Here is a 27,265-nt window from a genome sequence, read left to right on the forward strand (position 1 = left end):
GAGAGGCTTCAAGGTCCTTCAGAGCTGAGAGCTTGCAATTCTAAAACACTGGAGGAGAAAAAAATGTGGGTGGGGGGGAGTGCGAATTAGGTTAAAAAATTGCTGCAGTGACTCAAGGGAATGGATAGAAGAAATGATACACTTAGGAGTAACAGAATACATTTCTTTCCTGAACATGGGCTTCCAACAGAGAGGTCCATTCTCTGTGGCAGGGTCACCTCTGGTCATTCCCGTTGCCAGCTCCCCTGGCCAATGCCACTAAGTCCAGTTATTTTACAACTTAGCTCCAGCCTCGCCAGCAGGCATTCTTACAGGCAACATTGCAAATCATAGGCAAAACTCCTCAAGTCCTCAAGAGGAAGCAAGCTTAACTAGTCCTTCCTCTTGAGAACCAGGAAAGGATTCTGAAGGAAGAAGTCTGCTAGGCTGACTGCCCACACCAAGCTTTGGGAACTGGGTACCCTGGGAACATAAAAGACAATCAATCAGAAGATTATTGATAAGGAAACCAAATTTAAAAATTGGCTTTCGGGGGCTGGAGAGATGGCTCAGTGGTTAAGAGCATTGCCTGCTCTTCCAAAGGTCCTGAGTTCAATTCCCAGCAACCACATGGTGGCTCACAACCATCTGTAATGAGATCTGATGCCCTCTTCTGGCCTGCAAGCAGACACACAGACAGAATATTGTATACATAATAAATAAATAAATATTTTTTAAAAAATCTGCTTTCAGTGCTAAATACCTCCCTGTTAGGAGGGGTAATCAGCGTCTCTACTCTTTCTTAGTCCACTTCCAGTTTGGGACATAACTTTGGGCATTCCTTATTGCAAATGGGGCAAAACCAAACAAAAATGTAACAACAAAGAAAATAAATCCCAGACACAGAAAACAATAGGCATAGGTAAGCCCATTACTTGAATAACATAACTACATAATTTCCAAAATATCTTTATTCTGAAAAATACTTGATTTTCACTTAGAATTAAAATGACCTTTCTCACATCTGTTATAAACATTTGGTGACATTCCACTTCATAAATAAAGAAAAAAACCGCATAACTATACCATCCAAAATTAGGATTCCAATGTCCAAAGCAAGAAGGTATTATTATTAGATTCAAGGCACATAAAAAATAATATTTCCACATACAAGCTAGCAGAGTTCTAATATAATTGAAAATGAATTGTGGTGGGAAAATAACATTTAGTTAGCCTTCGAGTGTGGGGTGAGAGGGACAGGGAAGGTATGGGAAGGTACTGGAGTTACAGGCAGTTATGAGATACCATATGGTTGCTGGGAATTGAACCCAGGTCCTCTCTGGAAGAGCAGTCAGTGCTCTTAACAGCTGAGCCATCTCTCCAGCCCTGACCATTCCAATTTAAATATGCTCATGGGCATAATTCATAACATCAACTAACTGTGGCTTTACACCAATTACAAATTAAACCAAGGTACTCAGGGCCCCCACTGACTGGATGGCCTGTCTAAATGCTTTCAGACTTCAGGGATTTGCTTAGCCCATTTGTATGCAAGTGTCAAGTGTATCCAGGTGGGTTCATATGAGCAAGCAGACATGGAGTTGCACAGTGGGCATGCACCAGATGTGTCAAATGCACACAACAGAAAACTGAGACGTCAATAGCCTCAAAATGCCAACCCTGGGCACCAGCTAATCTTAGAGCTGAGCATTTGGAGTTTTATTTACATACTGTGAATTTCCTTCCTTCTTTCCTTCATCATCTGCTCCTCCTTCCCTCCTGCTCCCCTCAATTCCTCCCTCTTTCTCTGAGACAGGGTTTCTGCTGTGTGTGCATACATGTGTGCGTGCACGTGTATGTGTGCTTGTGTGTATTCTGGCTGGCATAGAACTTTATATGTCGACCAAGCTGGCTTTGAACTCAGAGATCCTCCTGCCCCTGACTCCTGAGTGCTGAGATTAAAGGTGTGTGCCACTATGCCTGGCCTGTGAATTTTCTTAATGGAAATATAGTACTTAGTTTAAAGTCGGTTTTACTAGTAACAAGTTTCTTGATTTATTTTATGAATTAATTTTCTGAAAGCAACATACACACACACACTTTTAAAAACAGAATACAAAACTGTAAACAAAGTCACTCCCTCTCCAAAGCTAATCTGCATTAACAGTTAGTATGTTTTTGTAGATGCTTGCACTGTGCGTAAGAAAGCCTGCCTACAGAAACTATACAAGAATGTGAGTTAAAATAGGAGCATCATTTGTTACTCCTAACTCCCTTTGAACTAAAGGCTCCACGACAGTCAGGAAGTAGCGATAATTCTGACTTTGTCCTTTTATTCTCAGAACACAAGCACACAAACAATCTGTTTTCTAAACACTGAAGTTCTCTGGGGATTTTTTTTTTTTTTTGGATGCCTGTTTATGACAGACACCAGCCACAACAGTGACCAATGAAAAGGCACTTTGTTGAAGAAAGAAATACTTCCAGCAAATGGGATACCCAGTGAGAAATCCACTGTATGTCTCCACTTTGCTCCGTGTGTGTGGTGAGTGCCGCTGCTCAGTGGAGTAGGTACACAAGTCTCCTGCTCCTGGACGGGTGGCCGTGAACCCCAATTGCTGGTGCCACTTGCTATCTGATGAGTGAGTGCTGTTTTCTCCACCTTAGATCAGATATTCTACACATAGAGCAAAGCAGGGCTTGTGAGCAGCAGGCAGACACAGCACCCCGAGTGGCCTGCATGAAAGCGGATGGACTATCCTAGAAAGGCAGCCGCATCCTCTCCCGGCATCATCATGGAAATATGCCAGGAGGACCAGTGGTAGTGGCACTGCACCTCCTGCCAAGCAGGACACCCAGGCAGAGTGAGAGCTGATCCTCTCACCTGGTGACAAATACTTTCTATGAAAAACACAGTCTTCAACTCCAGTGTAAATGTGCAACCGAGTTAGGTGGGAAGGTGGGGAGTATGTGTAAATTGGTCCCAGCTGAAGAGGTGACCTTTGGTTTAGGAGAGATCACAGGGCTAGATAGGTCACTCAGGGAAAGCTGTGCACTTCCCGGGGGCAAGCCTGGTTTCCAGATGTCAGCCTGGCTGGGGAATCTGGACGTATGGGGGCCGTGGAGTGACAGCTCGTGGCAGACATGAGTGATCTGCAACAATCACAGTGCGCTCTGCTTTTGTTTACAACCAATTAGGAGCTTGGGGAGTAGACTGCACGGGCTACAATCACACAGCTGGACCACGTCTTCCCGGGCGTGGTGCCACGTCACTGGCCACGTCGCTGGCCGTTAAACCTGTGGAGGCGCTGTCTCCTCATTTCTTCCTCTGGCATGAGTCGGAACCCATAGGGTGTTGGGCCATTTCTGGTATTTCCTGCAGCGAGAAAGCGGAAAGGGAAATCACACACTACCTACCCATCGTGCTGACATTTACAAGGCAATGAGTACCCTAGGATTCCAAGAGGAGAAAACCAGCTGTTTGGTGTCATCCTTACTTCAACACTAAAAAGGCACATAGCAAACATATTTTAACTTCAGCTGTCAATACTAATTTCAACAGAGAGCAAATAATTTTTAGTATGGTTCAGCCCATGGGCTTGATTCATACTCAGCTTCGTGACACTCGGCCCACTTTGACTTTTTCTTCTACCATGTTGCATAATTTTCATCATTTAACCTTCCATATGTCTCAAGGGCTGCTTTCATTTTTTTTATGCCCAACTCCACTAACTCCTCCCTAGCCCACTGCTGATTATGCTGGTTGACTTCTCCTGCTTAGCCCTGGGGACTCTCCTTCCTTCCTCTAACATGCCCATCTTCCCAGCCTGGGTATGAGAAGTACACTTGAATGAGACACACGAGTCCCATCTTCCAGCAGAAGGGCAGCATACACAAGGGAGAGCAGGAGCAGAGCTGACTGACCCAGTGGCGGTGATGTCATGTCTCAAGGGACTCGTGTTCTGCCTTGATTTTTTAATGCCCTTCTCAGTCAACCTGCCCCACCTCCACCCAACACACACAGTGTGGCAAAAACACGAGCATAATATGTAAAGGTCGCATGACTGAGAGGGAGGTTCCTCAGTCTGTAGACATACTCCAAATATAGGCTGTGACAGTATAAGACACTTCAGTTAGCACATGGAGGCATTCTTTGAAGGAGAAATATATAGTCTGTAACTGGAGATTTCTCTCCCTCCTGCCAGTTCCCGAATGACCACTCAGAAGCTTAATATTAATTACAAACTGTTTGACCAATGGCTCAGGTTTCTTACTGGCTATCTCTACATATAAATTAACCCATTTCTAACAACCTGTGTATCACCACACGCCCCGTGAATTACCGGTAACGCTCTGGCATCTTATTCCTCCAGTAGCTGCTGCCATCTCTCGACCTCGCCTTCTTTCTCCCTGTATTCAGTTTGGCTTTCCCACCTAGCTATATTCTGCTCTGTCATTGGCCAAAGCAGCTTTATTCATCAACCAATGAAAGCAACACAAATTCGCAGCATGCAGAAGGACATCCCATATCAATAGTTTGATCTTTAAACCTCAGGAAGAAACTTCATACTCTCTTCTGGATACAGGTAAGAAGGTGGCACCAAAATGTCATATCTTTTCAATCCTAGATCTGCAAGGGGCCTACTAACTAGCAATGAATCTTCTCTCATCACCCACAGCAATGAAAAGTCTTATTCCCTTTGTCAACACCTGACCAGCCCTGAAGTCTTCCCCTAGTACAAACTCTTTAGGGTTCAGACTTTCTCTGCTAATTGTCCTCATCCAATAGCTGCCATGTTCTGCCCAAGAGAGATGCTATCTGTGTATACCTCTGCTCCCTCCTACCAGGGACAGAAGCTCAGAGGTGGTAGGGGACAGCTATGACACTTCTCACCCCTCACGACCTGGATCAGTCCCAAACACATAGCTGTTGTCAAATAAATATGGTATTAACTGCACTTATCACTTCCAGAGGCATCTGTGAGGACCAGACACCACCCACCACAGATCACCCAGGACTGCTGTGACTGACTGGGGGAGCAGGCTTTGAACTCACTGGCCACACAAGAGGATGAGAAGGACAATTGCATCCTCTGAAGGAAAGCAAGTGGGCATGTGATCTTTCTTGCTCGATCTCTACGAATTTCATTGTTGTTTGCATTGACAAGGTGGATTAATGCCACAACTATAGTGAGCTGGCAGAGAGGCCAGGGAGAAATGATTTCTGAAACCAACTGGAATTTCAGCTGTCTAAGAGAAGTCCACAGAAACTAGTCAAGAAACTCTTGTGTGACTTTATGTATTGTTACAGGGACCCTGATGCTTACTTCTAACTAGTCTTCTTTTGTTGAGATCCTGGGGTGATGACCTCTTAGGCCCGCGTATCCCTTCTTGACTGGAACAATCAAAGTGAACAGAGAAAGTCTTGTGCCCATGTTCATCACTAATGATGAACCTTTACTTTATGGCCTTTTAGTACAGCAAAAAGCATGCCTCCGTTTTAACCTAGATTAAAGACGACAGTGAATAAAAACACTAAAAATCTTTCACCATAAACATTTTATGAATTTTCAAGATTCAAAGTCTTACAGGATACAGTTTTTGCTGTTTTTATAAAGGAATTTGTCTTTGTTCAAAACAGTGAATTTCTGAAATGCCAACTACATGAATCAAATCAACACAAGTTTATTGCTTAAAATTGTTTCATGTAATCAGATCCAAATCTGACTTTGCTGTTTGTGGCTGCTTTTAACAAGAGAATTCTAACTGTACTTATGAACGCATGCCAACACTTGACGGCCTGCTGCAGATGGGCAAGGACTCTGATTAGAATCAGGAGCAGTTCAACGTGGCAAGGTTGCCACAGGACACAAACCAATGGGAGTGGACAGTGTCCTCAGACTCTCAAAGAAAGCCAGAGTCCTCTGCTGTGTTTCCATGACAGATGATTCACAGTTGCCTTTGGGAGGACTAATTGTTTCATGATGGAAGGAGGGGCAAAGAGTTAGGGGACAGACGGTGAGAGTTCCTTAGGTTCAGTGCTCAGCGTGAGTAGTCCATGTGCATGTGAGCGCTCTCTCTCTCTCTCTCTCTCTCTCTCTCTCTCTCTCTCTCTCTCTCTCTCTCTCTCTCCCCATTTGCAGAGCATCCAAGGAGAACTGAGGCTTAGCCAATGAAATGTCACACTCGTCGAGGAGAGGAGAGGAGAGGAGAGGAGAGGAGAGGAGAGGAGAGGAGAGGAGAGGAGAGGAGAGGACTCACATCCCTACGCACTCAGAGACATGAAAGTCACCCCATTTATAGAGCTCTCTCAAGGGCTCCAATTTCACTTAGCTTCTATTCCCAAACTAGTTCCGCAGATGGGCTAAGTAAAGGACAGTGAGTGTCAGCAAGACATCTCAGGTCACCTGGCCAGTAGAGAAAGCAGCAGTACTTGAGCCAAGGTTCTCTGGCCTCTTATAACCTTCCCAACTGCCATCACTTCTGAAGCAGGAACAAGTTAGACACCATACCTCCTCGCCACATCTGACCGTTCCACCCACACCCAGTGCTTCTCTTCGTGGCTATGTGGGACTCCCTGAGACTTGAACAAAGAACACCAGGAAAGAACAGTGTAACAAAGGCAGCCCCTATGAGGCTCAGCTAATATCAAAGGCCCGGGTCTAAAATCTCACCTCCCATTTCCTTAAATTCTAACACAAAGCAGAGCGGTCCAGTTCTATAAGAGCGTCACAGCACCATCATCTCCATTAGCATGGTAGCATTAACTCAGGTTTCACAGTCTGGGTATTTTTTAAAAATTTTTCAAAATCAGTTTCTGGTAACAACAAAGCTACCCTGCTATTTGAATGGCTTAATCCAGGACCCAAACACGATGCCACTCAATTTTTTTTTTCTCTGACACAGAGTTTCTCTGTGTAGCTTTGGAGCCTGTTCTGGAACTCAGTCTGGACTTGAACTCACAGAGATCTGTTTGTCTCTACCTCCCGAGTGCTGAGATTAAAGGCATGTGCCACCTCCGCCTAGCCCTACTTAGTTTTTAAGTGTAAATAATTCTCTGATCTTCTGAGAGAAACTTTAAGTCAGCCGTCAGTCACCTACTGCTTGCTGTGGGTGCACTTTGGGTCAGCGCGAGGCTAGGACAAGGCTCCTGTCTACTCTGCCATCCAGCTCCTTTCTTTGCCCTAATCTTTAAACACATTTTTGCGACTTCCATCCACTATTGCTATTCTCTCTTCTGGAACCCAAAGGGTCCAGGGTCCTGTGGGCATGTCTCAAGAGCCTTATTCTCATGGTTCTGACATTTGTGCACGGTGGTTAGGGATATAGCACAGGGCCTGGGCCAGCTTCAGATGGGTGGAAGATGTTGCCAGTTTCATAATGGGAACACGTTGGTAGAGAATCAGGAGATGGCTTCTTCAGTCTGTCTTGGACTCGTGAACACGCCCCAGATAAGATGCTTCATTAAACAGGCTGCAGGCGGTTTCTACAGGGCAGGGGTTGCTGAACAAGGGGGCTGTTTGCCTTCCAGTGCTCTAGAGGGCAAGGACCTTATAAGATCCCTACTCCTTCCTTTATAGCTACAGCTCTCAACCTGTGGGTTGTGACCCATTTGGAGTCAAATGACTTTCATAGGGGTCCAATATCAGATATCTTGCATATCATATATTTACATTACGATTCATAACAGTAACACAATCACAATTATGAAAGCAATGAAACAATTTTATGGTTGGGGGTCACCGCAGCATGAGGGACTGTATTAAGAGGTGGCAGCATTAGGAAGGCTGAGAACTGGTGGTACATAGATAGGCATCTTTGAGTGAGTGGCTTCCCTCATGTTGGTCTTGGTCTCCTAATTCATGAACTGGAATGGTGAGAGCCCCCATCCCCCCGCCCCCGCACCTCCCCATGAGACTGTTAAGAGGACTGCAGGGGACAGGGCATATCTATCACTTAGCAGTATGTAGGGAAATCTGTTACATCTCTCACACCACAAGGCGGCCTATTTAATGTCTGTGTTTGAACTAACTCCATAATACACACTGAAAATAAAATCCCAACGACAGGATCTCCTTAAAGAACGAGCCGGGTTACGTTTGCAGATACTTTCAGCAGTGATTTGCACACGAGTGAAGTTGTTAGCTACTAAAAGTTTGCTATGAAATGAACAGCGAAAGGTCATTAACAAACTTCACGGGGCAGCACATCTTTGTAACACAGAGGAGCCTTTGGGCTTGCTGGGAAAGCCCAAGGGTCCAGAATGGACTTTTCCTGTTTAGTTAAATATTCACACATGGAATATTTACAGACCTGGGTGGGTGAGATGACCCTGCTCTGAAGAACCTGGCAATGAATATTAGTATTTATGAGACTCACCCCCATGTCCCTGCAAATGGAGGTCAGACCCCAATCTCACTCAATGAAACTGCGAACATGCTTCAGAGGGCCTGGGGAACATTTCCTATTTAAGATGCCTTAGCTCCATGACGGCTCCAGTACTGAGATCATACGATTTATTGATTTGTGGTTCTTGATGGAAAATTTTCAGTTTTCTACTCTTCTGTATATTGCAGTAATCTCTACATTTTATGGCTACGTGTTGATGGCCACTTTCCCTGCTCTTCACCATGAGCAGACACAGGGCTGTTTAATTTGCTGGCGTTCAGAGATCTGCAGAGGAGCCAATAAGGACTCATGCCATTCAAATAATACGATGGTGACATCACAGGGCACGATCATATCCTTCCCTTAAACTAGAGAGCTGAAGAAGAAATAGAAAGAAAACCTTCAAACAAATCACTATCATGCCGTGGTATGTCTGTCAAGGAATAAGGGCAGCGGCGTGGGCCCCCTATGCTCTTTCAAGAATGTTACTTTATTAGATTTGCAAAGGCTCCTGAAAAGACAGCCGCTAAATCATTTACTTAAAAAGATCAGAAACGTCTGGAAGAAACCCCAGGTCTACTAATTTCAAAAGATGATCTTTGAATGGGGGTAGGCACTTAGGAGCAACTTTACTTTCAGGATCATTAGTTATGTTATGATCTTCTCTCTAAATATCTTGGACTTCACCTACAATCACGTGACTTTTTTTTTTTTTTTTTTTTTTTTTTTTTTTTTTTGGTTTTTCGAGACAGGGTTTCTCTGTGGCTTTAGAGCCTGTCCTGGAACTAGCTCTTGTAGACCAGGCTGGTCTCGAACTCACAGAGATCCGCCTGCCTCTGCCTCCCGAGTGCTGGGATTAAAGGCATGAGCCACCATCGCCCGGCTCACGTGACTTTCATAATGTGGAAATGGCTTGAAAGAAGGGTAACAGACAGCCATGACTTGAGAGAAAAACACTGACATTTCTGTCTTGCCAATCAGTCATGCCAGCCAAGCCCCAATCTCAACTGGCACCTGAGATCTCAGCACGGAAAGCTTTGCGATGGAACGCGACGGAGCCCCGCTGACCTCTTCCCTACAGTTGGTTGATACTGAGGCCATTTATTGGACAGGGGTGACTGGGATCAAGAGGCCAGGAAACCAAAGAGTAAATGAACCTATCAGGGGCAGGAAGTCGGGTACATGCTTCTCAGAAAGAGTTATAAGTTCTGATTCTGCTACATGCCCACCTAAGTATCACCATCCTTCTTTTGGGAGCATATTACACTCAATCAGCTTTTATGAATGGAACATGGGGAACCAGACACATAGGTAGAAATACAGAAGAGCTCCGGAACACAGAATACCTCACTCGTTCCTTCTACAAGAGCATGTGGCTTCCTTGCTTGTTTTACAAAGTTTCAAATATTCCAATTTATTCATCCTTAGGTCGTTCCAGCCATGTCTTTCCTTTAAAGCCTCTGGGTTGCCTGGGAGTCTTCACCTTCTCCCTTCCAGATTACCCTGCGTCCTCCCCCCCCCCCACATCTTATTTCTTGACTGATTTCTGATACACTTGTCCATTTTTGCCCACGCCATCCATAAAGGAATTTATAAAGGTCAATTTGAATGGCTTCATCCTTACATTCCATTCATGAGCGTCTTCCACATTGTTCTGGGAGGTCTTGGTCCCACTTATCTTTCTAGGTAGAATTTTCTTATCTATTTCACAGGTGAAGCATTGAGACGGTAGGGTTTGGAGTGACTTAACACAGACACAGATCTCAAGCCCTCTTCTCTCTCCATGGTGCTCTAAGCATGGATGTGCTAGTCCCTCATTTAACACCAGAATCTAAATCTGAGGATGTTGCTGTCTGACTTGAGACTCAGACACTGGCTCTGTTTGAAATCACTGGAAACCACCTTCCCTTTGCCCTAGCTACGATTCCCAACAAATGCCAGATTTTACTTAGGACTCTTGAATGTGCCCCCTGAAGTTAATATCCCCTTTGAGGAAGATTGAGGCTCGGCAAAACACAGCACTGGTAGTTCACTGTGGATTCCGAAAGCATGGAATACTTTATGACTTCTTAGAGAAACACAGAAGAGCAAGAAGGCAGCAGCTGAAAGACAGTTGAGCAATGTAAGCCATCATTTCTCGGCTGTCCAGACCCAAATAATCACACAGAAACTATTAATTACAACACTGCTAGGCCAACAGCTTAGGCGTGTTCCTACCTAGCTCTTATATCTTAAATTAACCCATTTCTATTAATTTGTGTATCACCCAGAGACTGTAGCTTACCTACGCTAGGTAAGGTTCTGGCATCTTTCTCCTTTGGTAACTACATGGCGACTGCCTAACTCTTTCTTCCTCTATTTCTGCTTGGATTTCTTGCCTTACTATATTCTGCCTTGCCATAGGTCAAATTAACCAATGGTAATAAGACATATTCACAGCATACAGAGGGGAACCCCGCATGTACAGTTCACCAAGTGTGGGCTCACTACAACTCTATCAGGACCTCAGACTCTCCATTTGTACCTGTGAGAGCTGGCCCAGACTTGTGACACACACACTGAGGTTCATATGCCCATGACTGGTTCCCAGGGAATCTTCAGGAAATGGCAGCACCCCCTCCCTGAGAGCACAGATTTGCGCTGACTACAGTCTGTAGCCGGGATACCCTCTTTGGAAGAGCATGCTTGGTTTTGACTTGGACTCGTGGTAGCAGGACAAGGAACGACTATCCTGTGCTCCTTGCTACTGTCCTCCAACTCATTTGGTCTCATTCAGTGCCCTGGCCACACACTCCCCAAACATAAAAGTTACTTTTAAGCTTTTTATTGGAATATATATATATATATATATATATATATATATATATATTCATATAATGGCAAAGGTAACCGAAAATTCAATCCTGGTAATGTTAATACCTTATATTATTATTATATTTTAAGGTAATTTGTCAATACTAAGAAACAACCATCAACATATTACCAAGATCCCAATTCCAGACTTCATTTGGCTTTTGTCAGTTTTTCTAAGCTTTTGTTCCACGGTCCAATCCAAGAGATTACAGTCCACGTAGATGCTTGGTTTGTGGGTGTCTCTTAGTCACTTGTCTCTTGTTTCCTATGACCTTGACTGCCTGGCAAGATAACCAATAGAAATTCCTCAGCTAGCTTTGCTTGGTGGTTGGCCTCTTCATTAGACTGAAGTTCCAACAAAGAAGAGAAAAGCCACTGGTGTACTCTTGGTCCCACATGGCACCAACAGGGTGGATTACTGGTGCAGCTAACCCGAAACAATTGGTTAAAGACTGTTTTGCCAAGTTTCTTTACTGTAGATTTTTTGTTAAGCTGTATTTTTATATATTTTATTTATTTATATGTGTGTGCATGCATGTGTGCATGCATGTGTGCATGTGTATGTGTGTGTCTCTGTGTATGTGCACACCTGTGCAGATACCCATAGAGGCCAAAAGAGGAAGTTGGATGTGCTGGATCTGGGGTTTCATAAGGTTTTGAGGTGCCCAACATGGGTTCTGGGAACTGAATTTTGGTCCTATCCAAGAGCAGCAAACACTCATAACCACAGAGCTGTATCTCCAGCACCAGTGTAAAAACTTCTTTTGAGTTCCAAGAGGATAAAACTTTGATCTTTGCCTTCAGAGTCCCCAAAATAAACTGGGGAGACTGGGTATCTCAACAAGATGTCACCTGGTTACTCATTCTTGGGGTGAGCAGGTGGTGGTGGAGTTGCTTATAAACCTTCAGTGGACTCTGGTCTCTGATGTTCCAGTGAGGTGGTCCTCACTGTTCTCTGTATGTGACTTACAAGGGAGCTGGTTAAGAAATGTATTTGGAGCAGGGCGGTGGTGGCACATGCTTTTAATTCTAGCACCCAGGAGGCAGGCAGGCAGATAGATCTCTGTGTGTTCAAGGCCAGCCTGGTATATAAAGCAAGCTCCAGGACAGGCTCCAAAGTTATAGTGAAACTTTATCTCAAAAAAAAAAAGCAACAAAAACATTAAAAGAAAAAAAATAGATTTGGGTTTGGTGAAATTGCCGGTGAGCCCAGACACTCAGTTTTTACTGAGTTCCTGCAGGACTGTGAATCACGGACACTAACCATCTTCCAGCTGAAAATATCCAGGAGGTTCCACTCAGTACTTGCATTTGCCAGCAGGTGGCAGCAGAGGCCTACAACCCAGCGACTCTAGACTAGAAAACTAGGACACAGTCCAATCAGCCAAGCATTCTGCACTGTAAGCAGAATTAGGGTCATTTTGAACCAGATGGGCCCTATGGAGGATGCTGCACCAAGCATTAGGGAGTTGTTTACTGTCTATGTGGACTGCAGGTTATGTGCCAGCATCTAGCTGCTTCGATGTCCTACCACACTTCTCTCTGAGGAAAGACTAACAAGGAACTGAGGGAGGGGCCACAAATATAGGGATTTCTCATCAGTTCCAAAGTCAGAATGATGTTTTGCTCCTGTGTATAGTCCTTGCGTTGCCCACTGCTCCCGTCTGTAGCTCCCTTACCACCCTAGCTCCACATCAGAGAGATGGACCCACACGGTTTGTGGCGATTTGATAATACCAGATGAAGATTAATAACAACACAACATGATGTAAGCCTAAGCAGTGTGGTCACACTAACTGGCTCACGTGTCTGCTCCAACCCGGGTCAGTTGCTATTATATGGGGACCACTTGCATGCAGGAGCATCCTCCAGAATAACAGCAGCTAGATTGCCTGGGACTGGACTTAATTCAAATACGTTCACAATCAAGATTCACCCTCACATACCTCCACTTGCCCTTCCCCCGGCCCGCCTACCTGCTCTGGCCCCACTCCTTGTGCTAATCCAGAGGAATGTCCGACTGAAGAAGAAGAGGAAAAGAGAATGGGAGTAGGAAGGGAGGGAAAAGACTGGTCACTCAGCTCTCACCGTAACAATGTCTGATACAGCAGCTTAAAGCAGGAATAGCTGTGGAAGGAGAGCAGAATGGGGTTTGACGTGGGTGGGGTTTTCCTCGCATAGCACTGCGAGTGCCTGTACCCCACCCACCCACCCACAGTGGTTTTTGCCAGGAGTCCTCATTGGCTAACCCTGTGATCTCGGGTAGCTGTTGTTGCCCTATCTGTTGGTGCAAGTTCAGAAGACACCTGCTATGAACTGGATGTCTTCCCCTTCGTCCCCTCAGTCCATATGATGAGGTCTATACCTAATCTTCACTGGGGTTGTGGCGGCAGGTGAAGCTTTTGACAGGTGTTAGACGGAGCCTATGCAATGGGGCTGGTGCCCTTGGAAGGGGATGAAGAGACCAGAGCTTGCTCTCCATCACAGGCACAAGGGGTCGGCTATTACCCTAGGCGAGGGACCACACAGGAGCCCAATCATGCTAGCCCTTGAAACTCAAGCAGCGGAGGCTAGGAAGAAGCATAGGCTTTGGAAACACAGCTCAGCCTGTTACAAAGCTCACAAATTTGCCTGGGCTCTAGAGTTCTTAAAACGTTAGCAAACATCCAGGAACAAGAAACAGACTGAGAGATGAGATGTATGTATATATATATATATATATATACACACACACACACACACACACACACACACACACACACACACACACACATATATATATATATGATTGCACGGAGTGCTGTCTTAAAAGCCTTAAATATTCACACTATCCATTTTTCAAACACCACCAGCCTGGTCAGTGCATAACCGAATGTCCAGACATATTGACATCAATGCATAATTATAGAAATAACTCCTGACCTGGGAAATTGTCCCTGACAGCCTTACAGGACCAGGGAAGCATGGTGATGGTTCAAAGTCATCATTAATGCTAAAAGCTCCCCTCCCTCCCCCGGGCATCCATCTCTTGCAGGTGGAACCCTGGCCATGACAGTGAGGTAGTCAATCACAGGGCCGAGCCAGGGGGACTAAGGGAGAACAGCCCAGGGTAGATCCACCACGAGAAAGAAAGTAGCTTCCATCCTATGGCTACATCCTCTGCCAGGCCAAAGCAACAACAGAAAAAGAAAAGAAAAGGGGTAGTGGTGCTGAAAATCAGCCAAAGGAGGCGCTCTGTTGCAAGTGTGGTGTTCAAGCCTTCAGAGGGTAAGACCCGGCGGATAACTTGGAAGGTGAGGACGCCCCAACCCCAAGTGGATAAGCTGTAAGATAAGCAGCCTGAGAGGCCTTCTGGAGAAATACACAAACAAGCAGGAGCCTTGGGCCTTGGGCCTCAGAGCTCTGCTATTCTTAAATGGGTCAGAGTCAGCGAGGAATTGTGGTGGCTGGAGCCAAGTCTATGCGGTGATAAAGTGTCCTAGAGGAAGCATGCGGTCTGGAGTGTGATGGCATTGGACCTGCTTCTGCGTCCACGGCCCCACTCTCTGTGTGGTCTGCTAGGTCAGATAAACCCTCTCCTGGCCAGAATCCTGATCTTGTGCATCTGTGAGCCTCTCTATGCATGCAAGCATAAATTCATGCATGTTCTTGCAGCTACTTGTGTCTGCATGTATGCATTCCCCATGTGTATCTGTATTTAATATATGCAGAAAAAGTTTTCCCTGAGACTACAGCAAGAAGCCTTCAACCAGCAAATCCTCCTGGGGGGTTTTCAGGGAGATTTATAAACTCTTGAAATAGCCTGCCTCTAATTGCCTCATTGCGGCCAGAGTTAATCTCAAAAATGATTTTGAGGAGTGACGGTCTATATTATTGAGGTTTGACAACAATGAATGTGGGTTACTCTGAAATACCTGTCCACCACTGCCAAAATAGTAAAGCTTCCTTTATGAACAGAAGTGAGAATTAAGAAACAAACTTCGTAAAGCTAGAACCTGACTCACCCTGGACAGCTGAAGTGGGGGGCAAATTGCTCTCTGAGAAGTTTTGGAAACATCTAAACATGTGGTTTGGTCCTATAAAGAGCTAGTACTGGAAGGCCTCTCTACAGTTTCAAGAGGAAAAAAGGATTTGATAGTTTGTGAGGTATGATTGTGTTTTAACCCCAGCGCCCACGCAACGGAGACAAGAGGTTAAGCTCAGCCTTGGGTAAATCACAAGTCCAAGGCTAGCCTGAGATCCCATCAAAAATAAAAATAAACCATTGGGTAGAGCGTGGAAAGGAGAGTCTCCGTGTGGTATCCAGGTGATCATAAACATTACAGGATTCCAGAGCAGGGCAGCTGAGTTCCAGAGAGGGGCACATTTTCCAGTGAACTGAGAGGTGGGAGAGACAGTGCCCCAGCTTCCGCAGCAGCTTGCTCAGGCTGCCTGGCTTTGTTCTTCATGTCACCGCAGCCAGCAGAATCCGAACGTCACATGCCAAGCCTGAAATAAGCACCCGAAGTTGCTCTGTTGTTTCTCAGCTGTGGTGGGGGACACAGCTCATTGGGTGTAAGGGCTACAGAGGAGTTTGAATGTGAGTTTCCCTTTATTTCCCTTTGTTTCAGAAAAGCTCTTGGCCTGATTCTCAACTTTGTTATCTGTAGAAATCTAGAGAATGCACGGCTGTCTTCTGAAGACCAAGTGAATTCGAGGAGTCGTGCACCCAGCCTGGAGGAGATCCGTGAGGGTGCAACTCTTTACAATAACTCCTTTCCAAGCTGCTCTCTCTACAGTGCAGCCACCATTCATGCAGACACACAGACCAAGGTCTGTCACACCCTTGACGTGCCCTCACCTCATCACCACCAAAGTACGTGATTCTAAGGCGTGGTTTCACAGCCCTGGTGTAGATAAGAGTCAGGTTCCAGCCCAGTGCCCTTATATCCCCCCCATGTTGCTTTCAAAACTATGAGTACAAAGCTCCCTTCTCCATAATTCCCCTCACTCTGACCACTGGCTTGGCAGAATGTTCTTAATATTAAGTGCGAAGCTAGGAAGGTGGGCGGAGAAGAGAAAGTCCTTTGATATGGAGACTATCTGAATTAATAAAAGAAAAGAAGGAAGGGCATGGTGGTGTACACCTTTAATCCCAGTGCTTGGGAAGCAGGCAGAGCTCTGTGAGATCAGCCTGGCCTCTGTACTGAGTTCTAGCCCAGCAAGGGCTACAAACCGAGACCTTTTCTCAAGAGAGAAAAGGAAACAAGAGCAAAACTGATGGTCTGCAAGAAGCCTCGGGTCTGCTGCTGCAAGCGCAACACTTCCCAAGATTTCCCTGGGATCTGAAGACAGCAGGCAGGGGCATCTGTCTGGCTGGATGCCCACACCTGCTTTCAAGACTTAGGGCACAAAAAGCAAGGGCAGTAAGGCCCCAGCAAGGAGCTCTGCCAATATGACTGATCTGAATGGAATGCAACTCTATGAGTCATTTGTAGCTTTAAATACTATAGAGAAAGGAATTTGTAAAACATGCCCAAACAGCCTGGCTTTGATGTGGTGCGCTCCTTTAAAAACACATTGTTCAAATTTAGGCTAAAATGCAAAGCCCTCGCGTTTACAATGCTATTACTGGAGGAACACAGCAAAAAAGTACAACTGTTAACTTTAAAGGCAAGATGTAAAACTTCAGAGCAACAGGGCGATTCCCAGTGCAAATCACGAGCTGTTAAACCTCAAAAGGGTTCGTCGGTTAGCAGTGAATGCTCTTGATTTGGCTTGGCCCAAGAGGGGGATGCTCTTTATATAATTTGGGGTACACTGCGTTTATCAGAGCTTTTCCTTGCTTTTGCCCCAGAGCACAACTATTGTGTGTAACCCCACCCCCACCCTAGTGCTTTGTTTGATCCTGTTAATTATGCTGTAGGGCTAGGGCAGTGTCTCAAGGGTCACCATTGCTGCTGGGACAGGCTACAAATTAGACATAAAGTACTGTGGCACTGTAGCGGACACTCTGGGAGCCAGGCTAGTCTCTCTAACCCCAAACATCAACATCCGCATCGTCTTATTATAAAAAGCAGAACGGGGGGTTCCTCAGGATTATAAACATCTGAAGACAACTTTCTCATGAATTCCAGGCAGCTATTTTGGATACAGAGGGGGCGGGTAAAGCCAAAGAACGAAGCAACACATTTCCCATTCTTGTTTACAGAGGAGGAGGTGGGGGCAGCCATGGATGCAAGAGGTACTGAGTGCAAAAGAAAATGAACACACAGTAAGCTGCAGGCAGAGTCCAGGCACCAGTGCTAGAAGTCCCAGTGACAGCTCTTGACCCTGTGGGCTCATTCTAAACACAAAGCTACAGAGCCACGTGACTGCACAAAGTCAGGAGCTGGACTTACAACAGCCTGATAGTATTCCAGGCCCCCATGTCTTGCACCAAGCACCAGACCTCCCATTATGACCTTGTTTGAGATGTCTTAGAAAAAAAAGAGGATAAATCTCCAAGAGGACAGGTGGGGTACACTAAAATGAAGCCCCAAGTTTCATACATAAAGTACTACCAAGGTGGGATAGGATCGTAAGAGCAGAGTTATGGTTAATGATTGGTACCATCTTCATGTCCAGGGCCCAGGTGCCTACCTGCCAGGTGCCTGCAATGGGCCTGACTTTGTCCTTTTGCCTGGAGTGCTGATAGACACACTTCTGTTCCCTCTCCTCCCTTCCAAATGAGACAGTAACTCAATGCATGAATTCAACTGGTTGTTTTCTTTCCTCTTACACAAAGCACATCAGGGTTCAACACAGCTCAGATGGACAGAGAGGAAAAGGCAGAGGAGAGTATGACGTGGTCGAGGATCATAGATCTTGGTAATTTATCACAAGCTGTCACAGCAGTGGACACAGGATCAGGCAGACAAAAAGCCTCTGTTAACAAAGGACACCCAACGTGGGACTCTCGAATTTCCATAGGGCCTGAGAAAGTTTTTTAAAGGGGGTGGTGGTTCTAGAATACATAAGCAAAGCCAAAAAACTGCTTTCTAGTTGTAACTCCCTTGCAGGCTGTGGTATCAGGCAGGTAGAGATGCTGTGGTATGCAGTGCAGGCTTGAGCACAGCACAGCGAATTCCTGCTGCAGCACACAGAGACATCTCTAAGCCACACAGCAGGCTGTGCAGAATTAGCTTTCACTCATACAAATAAAATAGGCTAAAAGATAATTCAATAAAACAGGTCCAGATTGAAAAACCTCTACACAGGTTCCAGTGTGTTTTACAATGTGTGTAGGCTTAAAAAAGAAAGAAAACGTGTATAGGAAGTTATAGAAATAAGTAGTTTTAAAAATAAAACAGTTTTTAAAGAGACAGTAAAAATAATATAAAATATAAAATAAAAATAAAAAAGCCATGTAAAGAAGGGGGTAGGGCTTTAACAAATGAGCATCAACCTTCAAAAAGGGACAGTTCTGAGTTAATGTCGAAGCAAAGGAGAGGGCAGAATACAGAGCAAACGTGGAGCAACGTCGCCTTCCCAATGTTCTCTTAGTGGAGCCAGGCATCTATCTCCCCTGCCACTCACCCACAATGGCTACCAGCATCTCTAGTGCAAGAAAACATCTCAATGATTCTCTGAAGTGACTGCTGTCTCTAATTGATTCTAGGAAAATCCTGATCTCTCCAGGGGAAAAATACACTTTGGGATTCCTGTCATGAATGAAATGATCTAGATACGCTTATAAAAAGTTCATCTGAGAAATGTTTTATGAGCTCACATGTTTAGGTGCCATGTAGCATTTCAGTAGTTCCATATGATTACACTATCTAGTGATGAGAGCTCAACCTGGCAAGAGCAGACAGAGCACTGGGCTCCTAGGGAACAAGTCTACCCTACTTCTGTGGGTGTCACTACTGCAGGTCTTCAACAAAGATATGTGGAATGGCTGAACCCCAAAGAGTTCTCATGCAGGGAGGGAAATTCTCCTCATCTCCAACTCCTGCCTTGACTTGGACTCTGAAGTCGCCCTGCAGGCTTTGAGCTTAGCCATCCATGGCGGCTCGGCATAGACGCCAGTGTCCTTTCCATATGCAGGCCTGCTCCTAGAGGTGAAGCGACGCTGGGGGTGGGAAGGACGGCGCTGGGGGTGGGAAGGACGGCGCTGGGGGTGGGAAGGACGGCGCTGGCACTTGTGCTTAGGCATCTATGCTTTCTCCCTTCCTCACACTTTATCTCTTTGTCTCTTTCTTTCATAAGCAATGAGCTTTTCTTCTGGCTTTCTATCATGTTCAAATCCTATAGCTCTGAAGAAGGGCTGCAGGGATTCTATTCTGGAATTTTCAAAAATCTGTCATATTCCAATGAAAAACCTAGAATTATAAATCAAACAGAAAAACAGGCAAAAAGTGCCCCTTTGATTCTGCCAAGAACCTTATTTAAATATTCAAATGTTACTAAGAGTCACGTTTATTCCACGGATGTAAGATAAATCATCAGAATGAGCTACAGCAGCAAATCAGAGAGAAAGAGTTGGCTGTGACTAGGAAGTAGCTCTTGCATCATGTAAACAAGAGCTGCCCAAACCCTGCAGTCTGTTCCCTCTGTGCCTTCGCTGTCAGAGAAAAGGAACAGTTTGAGAAAGAACAATGAGAGAAACACAGAAATACAATAGTTTTTCAGAAATGGTCTGTGTAGAAGACAGCCTGAAAACTGTGATCCTCTCCTGCCTCAGCCTCCCGAGAGCTGGGATTGCAGGCGTGGACCAGGGTGCTCCCCATGGCATGTTGAATTGACAGTTTGTGGAATATCCTTTTAGCTCCCCCATGACTGTAAAAAAAATAATAAAAGTAAAATAAAATAAAAGTTCAGAAGGCTAGACATACATCAGTGCTAAACTCCATGTTCCAGCTGTTCTCTGTTTGTTAACTGTTGTTTTCCTCTCCTCGAGTGCTTGGTCATCCAGCAATGGTTATGAAGCACTGGCCTAGGTTCTATTGTAGGGTGAGGGGAACTGGAAGGAATGAAGGAGCAAGAGGTGACTTTAGCCACTGCAGGGTCAGGGTTGAGGGCCTAAAGTGCTCAAGCCCTACAATAATTAGTTGACTCCAAAATAAACTATAAAAAAGTAAAAAGTGTTTAATTAAATGTCTATGAAAAGCACCGTTTCAACAATTTACAACCCAATTACACATATGTTTACATATATGTTTGTGTTCTATATTTTTATGCCTTAAATTTGTATTTAAGGACTAAGGATGGGATTTCACGGGTTTTAATATAGTAGAAATGACATGGAGTAGGCTTCTTAAAGTCCACAAAGACCCTCAAAGGTTCCACATATTGGGAAGGACATCTATAACTCTCATGGAGACTTCAATCTGCTGGAGGCAGGTACCTGCCAACAGCCATGGCTGTCTTACAAAATACCACGAAAGAATATCTCAACTTCCTTGTAAAAACAACCCAAAACAACACCACAACTATATAGCACTCAGGAAAGGTTTAAGGACAAACATTTTTCCATATACTTGATGGAAAAATACTCCAGAGGCCAGCAGAGCCCAAGGGGAAGGAAGTGTCAGCTGCTTAAACTTGTCCCTGCAGGTGGCGAGTGCCTCTGAAAGAGGCAGTCAGGGTTGACCCAGAGCTCAGTCATACCCCAAACATGGCTGCTCTACTGCCCTGTGCAGTCAGCAGCGTCCTTGGTGTTCAAGCCCTCACCTGAATGCACAGGCACAGCCTGGCCCATATTATAGGAATCCAAAGACTTTCCTTTTAAAACTTCTTTTAGTTAAGAAGAAGAAAAAGAAGAAGAAGAAGAAGAAACCACTTTTCAATTAGCTTCAGCTAAGTAGATCATACTTTCTATTTGCTCTGAGAGTAAGAAGCCGGGGATTGCTCCTAATTCAATTCTATTTCTCTCTTTTGTGGACATTTTATCAGACTCCTTAATCCTCCCGGCGGGCAAGGGCACTAGGTAAAAGAGAAGAATGAACTCAATTTTGAAAAGAAAGGCTCACATGACAAAGCATAGAAACAGGCCTTCGGAGGCAATTTGATTTCATTCTTCACCCTTTTCTTGCTGTCCCTGAGTGCTCTTCATAATGCCCATGTGGGGAGCAGGGTGGGAGAGGGCTAGGAAGGTGGTGTGGCTGGGGTAAAAGTAGCTCGGGATATAGCACCCGCAGTTGAAGAGGGTTAACAGTCCTGCAAACAGACACCAGCTGCTTCAGAGCTCTGTGTCAGCGCACTGGACTTGCTGGGCCCAAGCCTTCCCTGACACCGGTTGCTCCAAAGCGCCATGTCAGTGCAGCAGACTTGCTGGGCCCAAGCTTTCCCTGTGCCTCCACCGTGAGATGTGTTGAGATGATGCACAGCGTGCCAAACAAGAAAACAAACCACGAGAAAATGAGCTTTGCGCAGGATGAAAATCTACTAAAAATACATTTAAGAGACTTCAAACATGAAATCACATTTACAGAATAACTGCTTAATGACTTAGCCAAAAATGATTCAGGAACACATGGATTAAATTCCCTTCAAAATACATATGGCTTTGCAAACTAGGGGAGAGACTAGCTTAGCAGAGTCAGCTCGGCTGGTAGGGCACAGCCTTGGGAGAAAGAAGCCGTCCTGTTCTCACTCTGCCAGGCCTTTACTGGTGCTTGCTTTGGTGACTGTCAACTGGCCACAGCAGTCACTACCTAAATTTGGAGCAAGCTCCTTGTCAATGGTTTCTCTTTTCCTATTTAGGCAAGGCAGCCAATACTTCAGAATAAGTGATTCTTCCTCACCAACACTTCAAGTACCAACAATACAGCTGGCTTACTTCTGTATTAAAAGGGAAATTTGCCGTGTCTTAGGCCTAAAGAAAATGACTTTGCAGTAACTGGCTATAGATTGATACACAGGTTTCTCATTCATTTTTAGTCATTAGGAACTAGTATCAATCAAGAGAATGCCGGCTCATGCTTTGTTCCTTGATTGAAGACGCACACTTGTGACAAAGCTTGTCACAAGAAGCTCTGTTTTCCTATCAGCCTTTCCTCCAACACAGTGATCGACCCCAGCTCACATCAACATAACATCAGCACCATCATGGCCATAAAACCTCATCTCATTTTTCCTTGGCGAAAAGTCCTGACAACTACTGAACCTGTTTCTCTAGATGAGAAAATGGAGAGCTGAAGGTCAGAGAAAGGCTACGGAGCACAGCCAGCCAGTCCAGACACCTGCCTTCCTTTCCTGCCGGGGCATTTTTCATTGTTTGCTTTGGCTAGTTTTTAAGCATCAAGCTGTCTGGAATGTCTCCTCTCCACTTTTCCACCAATGACTCTTCCATTCTTCGAGAAACAGAACAAACACAAACCAGGGTGCTGCTGTACAGGTATCTGATGCGGCATTTGAAGTCCACAGCCAGGTGAACTCACCTTGGGCCATCTGGATGGGGCTGAGTGAATCAGCATAAAGGCCCGAGAGCGGCAGCAGAAGAAACTGTATCACGGACTGAATCTTCAGCCATTCCTGAGAACTGGGGCCGGCCCTTCTGGGTGGTCCACCCTATGGAATTTGGGCTTGCCTGCTCAGCTCCTACAACCGTATGAGTCAGTTCCTTGTAGTAACTCTTGATACCAACTCGCACTGGCTCTGTTTGCTGGTTGAAGTTTGCCTGACACACTAGATATTGTTCCCTCTGGGTTCCTCTTGTTTATTTCGTTCTTATGCCACCCCTAGCTTCTTGCTGGCGCTGGCGCTGTGACTTTTTTTGTGGGCAGGCTTACACTTCAGAGGCTCTTGAAAACTCAGTGCTTAGACTTGCATATGAAGAAGTATGTGCTAGGAGAATTAAATTGCATTATATATGACATGGTGTGGAGCCCTCCCGGAGGACCAGCAAAACACACACAGGATGCTCACAGGAAGTAAGTCCAGCCACCATGAGTCACGGGCCCAGAAGTCATGTCACCAAGAAGCTATCAATGTCAGCTACTGATAAGTTATTGTTTCTCTTCGTGGCACAGGGCAGTCCTCTGGAGGGAGAACACTTAGTAGCGCTAGGCCCCAAGTCTGGACCAGTGACCATCTCTCTCTCTCTCTGTTTAGTTTCTGTGTTTGTAACTACCGAACATCCTCTGTCTACACACTGCCAAATGCCCCATTGGCACAAACTGCACCAATATCTAACTTCAAAAAATATCGCCTTTGTTTTACCATTGTAACACATATATCAAGCTGCAGAGTTATGACTGCAGATAACATCACAAGCAAATTTCAAATTATGGATGTGAAAAGTAGAAAACAATATAATAAATTATAAGGGATGCTGAAGCCAAGACAGGTAGAAAGTTTTAGGTGGGTAAGAACTTTCAACTCCAGACATTTAATCTAGGCTGATTTATATGCGACTTTTGACTAACTCAACAGGTATTTAAGAACCCCTTTGTTGCTAGATCATTAGATAACACTGAAAAGGAGTTTCATAGAAAGTACACTTGGGACAGGCTGACTCACCTTTATCATTTATAGAATATGTGGCATTTATAGAATATGTTCTTGGGGCTCTGGGGCCCCCTTCACAGGGACTGGGTCCACCTCTACCTCTAGTTCCCAGAGCAACTCCCAGAGAGTGGATACGCATTTTATTAGACTCCAGTCACACCCACTGCATCAGGAGCTCAGGGTGGGGCCTAGCAATGGTACCTAAATGTGGTACCTAAATGGTACCTAGTGTGGATTTCAGACAAGCCCACAGAGCTTTTGAAACCCTGGCAGAGCTTCTGGCTGAGCAGGTCTCAGTCAGGGTGAACATATCCAAAGTGTTACATAGCTAGCAAATCCTCAGAGAATCCATGACATGTTGCTGGGGCACTGGGAGTCCTTTGCATTCCTGGCCTCTTGCCCACCCCCAGTCCTACCTCTCTCTTCCTGTGATCGGTCCTTGTCTGACTCTCCCTACCTTTCCTCTCTTTTATCAGTATGCTTGTTGCTGCATTTAGGGTCTATACCACTAACCAAGGGCGATATTATGTTGACAGCCTTCACTGTATCTGCACAGATATGTGTTACACATAAAGTCACACTGAGAGCTGGGTGGAGTGGCTTCTGGAGAGACTGCTCAACCCACTGCGTCACCCTATAGATCATTTCAACTCAGCAGTCCCCTGGTGCTCTAAGGGCACCCGTCCCCTTTAGGGACCAAACTACAAGGCTTGTGTGATTGGGTGGGCTTCCTATGGCTCCATTTTAAACTCTGAGTATCCAGTCAGAGTAATGATGGCTCTGCTGGAGGTGACAAGAAGTGGAAGCAAAGGGACCTTTGGGGACATATCAGGAGCACTCGGCCACTCCCTGCAGCCAGGAGGCAACATTAGATGGACAAGATGGAGAGGAGGGAAAGAATTACAAATCCAGTTTGTACAGCAGCTTCTGAGATGTCCTTAGTAGGTTTATATACAGTTTCAGAAGCTTCTGAAGAGATCTGTACTGAGGAGATAAATATGGAAGTTACTGGCCAATAGGAGAGGAGATATTTAGAGGTGCACAAGACCCAGAGCGTGCAGAAGAGAACATGCAGGGGAAAGCAGGTGCACCTGGCATTAGGAAGGCAGGGAGGGGTAGAAAGGATTGAGAAGGGGGCGGATTAGCCACTAAGGTAAATCCGGGAAAGAAGGAACACCAAGATGGTAGGAATTTAGCCGGATGTGTCCCGTGAGAGGCAGCCGCTTCCTGGTGGCCTGGAGGATTCAGAGTTGGTGATGGCACTAAGGGAGAAACAGTAAAAGAATTTCCTGAGCAGATGGGGCAGGTGAGAGGAATGGGCTCTCCCCCAGCCTGCTCCGAGAATGAATGAGTGCTGAACAGGCTGTTTTAGTCCTTGGGAGGGAGGTGAAGGCACTTCAGACAGGATTCCATGTTCTCGGGGGGTGCTCATAAAGGGCTCAGGACCTCTAGTGTATCATCAGCACACACTGGATGCCTCACCCTTCCTTCCTCCCTTCCTCCCTTCCTCCCTCCCTCCCTCCCTCCCTCCCTCCCTCCCTCCCTCCTTTCTTCTCTCCCCCCCTCTTTCCCTCTCTTTTTCCTGCCCATCCTCCATCTTACTGATTTGTTCTCTCTAGAAAGATTAGCATCTCTGATCTTTACCAGTTCCTGCATATTGGAAGATTAAATTCTGAGCATATATTAATTCTGATAATATTCTCTTACTAGAAGTAAAGGTGGAGGAATTTAGTAAGATGGCCCTTTGCCCACACAGAGAATTGATTAAAGACTAGACAGCTATTAGATTTGGAGTGGAGCGACAGAGAAACAAACTTATGAGTGGATCATCTTCTCGCAGTTCTACTGGCAGGGCTAATTACTTGTGTCAACCCATGAATACGCTCGCTGAAGCCGCTTCCGACGGTAAAACGTGAGACTTGTAAATATCGAGGTACCTGGAAAATGCACACGTTCCCTTATGCACGGCTAAAAGTGATGAGGGTTGCACAGTGAGCCTTGGGAACCGACTGCAGACAGGTTCGCAGTGAACGAGGCTGCTCTTGGTCTCCCTTGCTTAGATTATAGGTCAGCTCAGCTCTGAGATGAAGCCGTTGGTGTGACCACTTCAGAAGGATAACGGCCAAGATGAGGAAGAACTTCCTTATGTTACTGGAAAACTGGAAAGGAACCTAACTTGCCCCAGGAGTGCCTCTCTCTTATTAGTCTGAACTTGACTGGAAGGCAGAATACACCAACTGCTGAGGTAATGGGAGAAACTGTTGAATTTCCCCGCTGGGTGACCTCAGCTAAGTGGACAGGCTACTTTGCTTCTCTGTAACACGGTTCCTTCCTCTGAAAAACCAGGGACAGCAAGAACTTGAAAGGGTGTGGTGAGCCTCCCCTGTGTTCACTGTGTAAGATCAGGGAACAGGAGACAGGAAAACAAGGGTGGAAATGTTCCAAGTGCCCTGCACCTCCCACCTCAGGCATGCATCTCAAATGCACCAGGGGGAAGCCACTCCCTGTCCGCCAGTTCCCATCAATCTTGCAGTGTCCACTGGGGAGGGAGAGACAGCTGGGATTCCAGCTTTGGCTGGCTGCAAAGCCAGACTTCAGAAGGATCCACCAGGGACTTCAGGGTTGCTGAGCCTTTGAGGGTCCCTCTTCCATCTCCCATACATTTTAGAGCATGGCAGTCAAACTCTTACTAGGCAGAGCTGATCCGGCTGCTAAAATCTCAACTAATGGCTACTATAAAATAGCTAACATAAAACCTATTTTAAATTAAGGTCAGGACCTTGGGAGCTCAGTCCCTCACGGTCCTGACTTTCTTTCTCATGTTCTCCCTCCTTCTGCTCCTCATCAGGACCTTGGGAGCTCAGTCCGGTGCTCCAATGTGGGGCTCTGTCATTTTCTTCATCTATCGTCAGGTGGAGGTCCCAAGGTCCTGATGAGGAGCAGAAGGAGCGAGAACATGAGGGAGAAAGTCAGGAACGTGAGGGGTGCGTTCACTCATGGAGACGGTGGGACAGAACTAAAGGGAGATCACCAACTCCAGTTGGAATGGGACTGATGGATCATGCGACCAAACCCGTCTCTCTGAATGTGGCCAACAGCGGGGACTGACTGAGAAGCAAAAGACATTGGCGCTGGGCTCTGATTCTTCTGCATGGACGGGCTCTGTGGGAGCCTTCTCAGCTTGGTCGATCACCTTCCTGGACCTGGGGGGAGTTGGGAGGACCTTGGACTTAGCATAGAGTGGGGAACCCTGATGGCTCCTTGGCCTTGAGAGGGAGGGAGGGGAGGTATGGGTGGAGGGAAGGGGAGGGAAGGGGGAGAAGGAGGGGCGGGAAGGGGGAGGAGGAGCGGAGGGAGGGGGAGGAGAAGGGAAGGAGATGGAAATTTTTAAATATAAAAAAAATAAACCATGAGAAAGAAAAAAAAAGAATATGAAAAAAAAATTAAGGTCAGTAATTCATATATTTCAGTTAAATTGTCATAAGTAACAACTTGGCAACAATCTACAAAAATCAACATATTTCCACTCTACAGTCTGCTTTGCAAGATTTCAGAGACTCCTGTTTCTCTCTAT

General features: G+C 45.7%; 1 protein-coding gene across 8 annotated transcripts in view; it reads right to left on the reverse strand.

Moving 5' to 3' along the window:
• Positions 1-932: 932 nt before the first annotated feature.
• The window catches only part of Rhbdd1 (rhomboid domain containing 1), a 122,585-nt gene continuing 96,252 nt past the window's right edge, over positions 933-27,265 (reverse strand). For all 8 annotated transcript variants that reach the window (XM_038339776.1, XM_038339779.1, XM_038339777.1 and 5 more), the window contains one exon: positions 933-3,355. In XM_038339776.1, coding sequence (XP_038195704.1) covers positions 3,249-3,355 — 107 coding nt within the window. In that variant the 3' untranslated portion in view covers positions 933-3,248. The remainder of the gene's footprint in view (positions 3,356-27,265) is intronic.

Source organism: Arvicola amphibius, chromosome 8 (genome assembly GCF_903992535.2).
Source record: "Arvicola amphibius chromosome 8, mArvAmp1.2, whole genome shotgun sequence".
In the NCBI taxonomy this organism is placed as follows: domain Eukaryota; kingdom Metazoa; phylum Chordata; class Mammalia; order Rodentia; family Cricetidae; genus Arvicola; species Arvicola amphibius.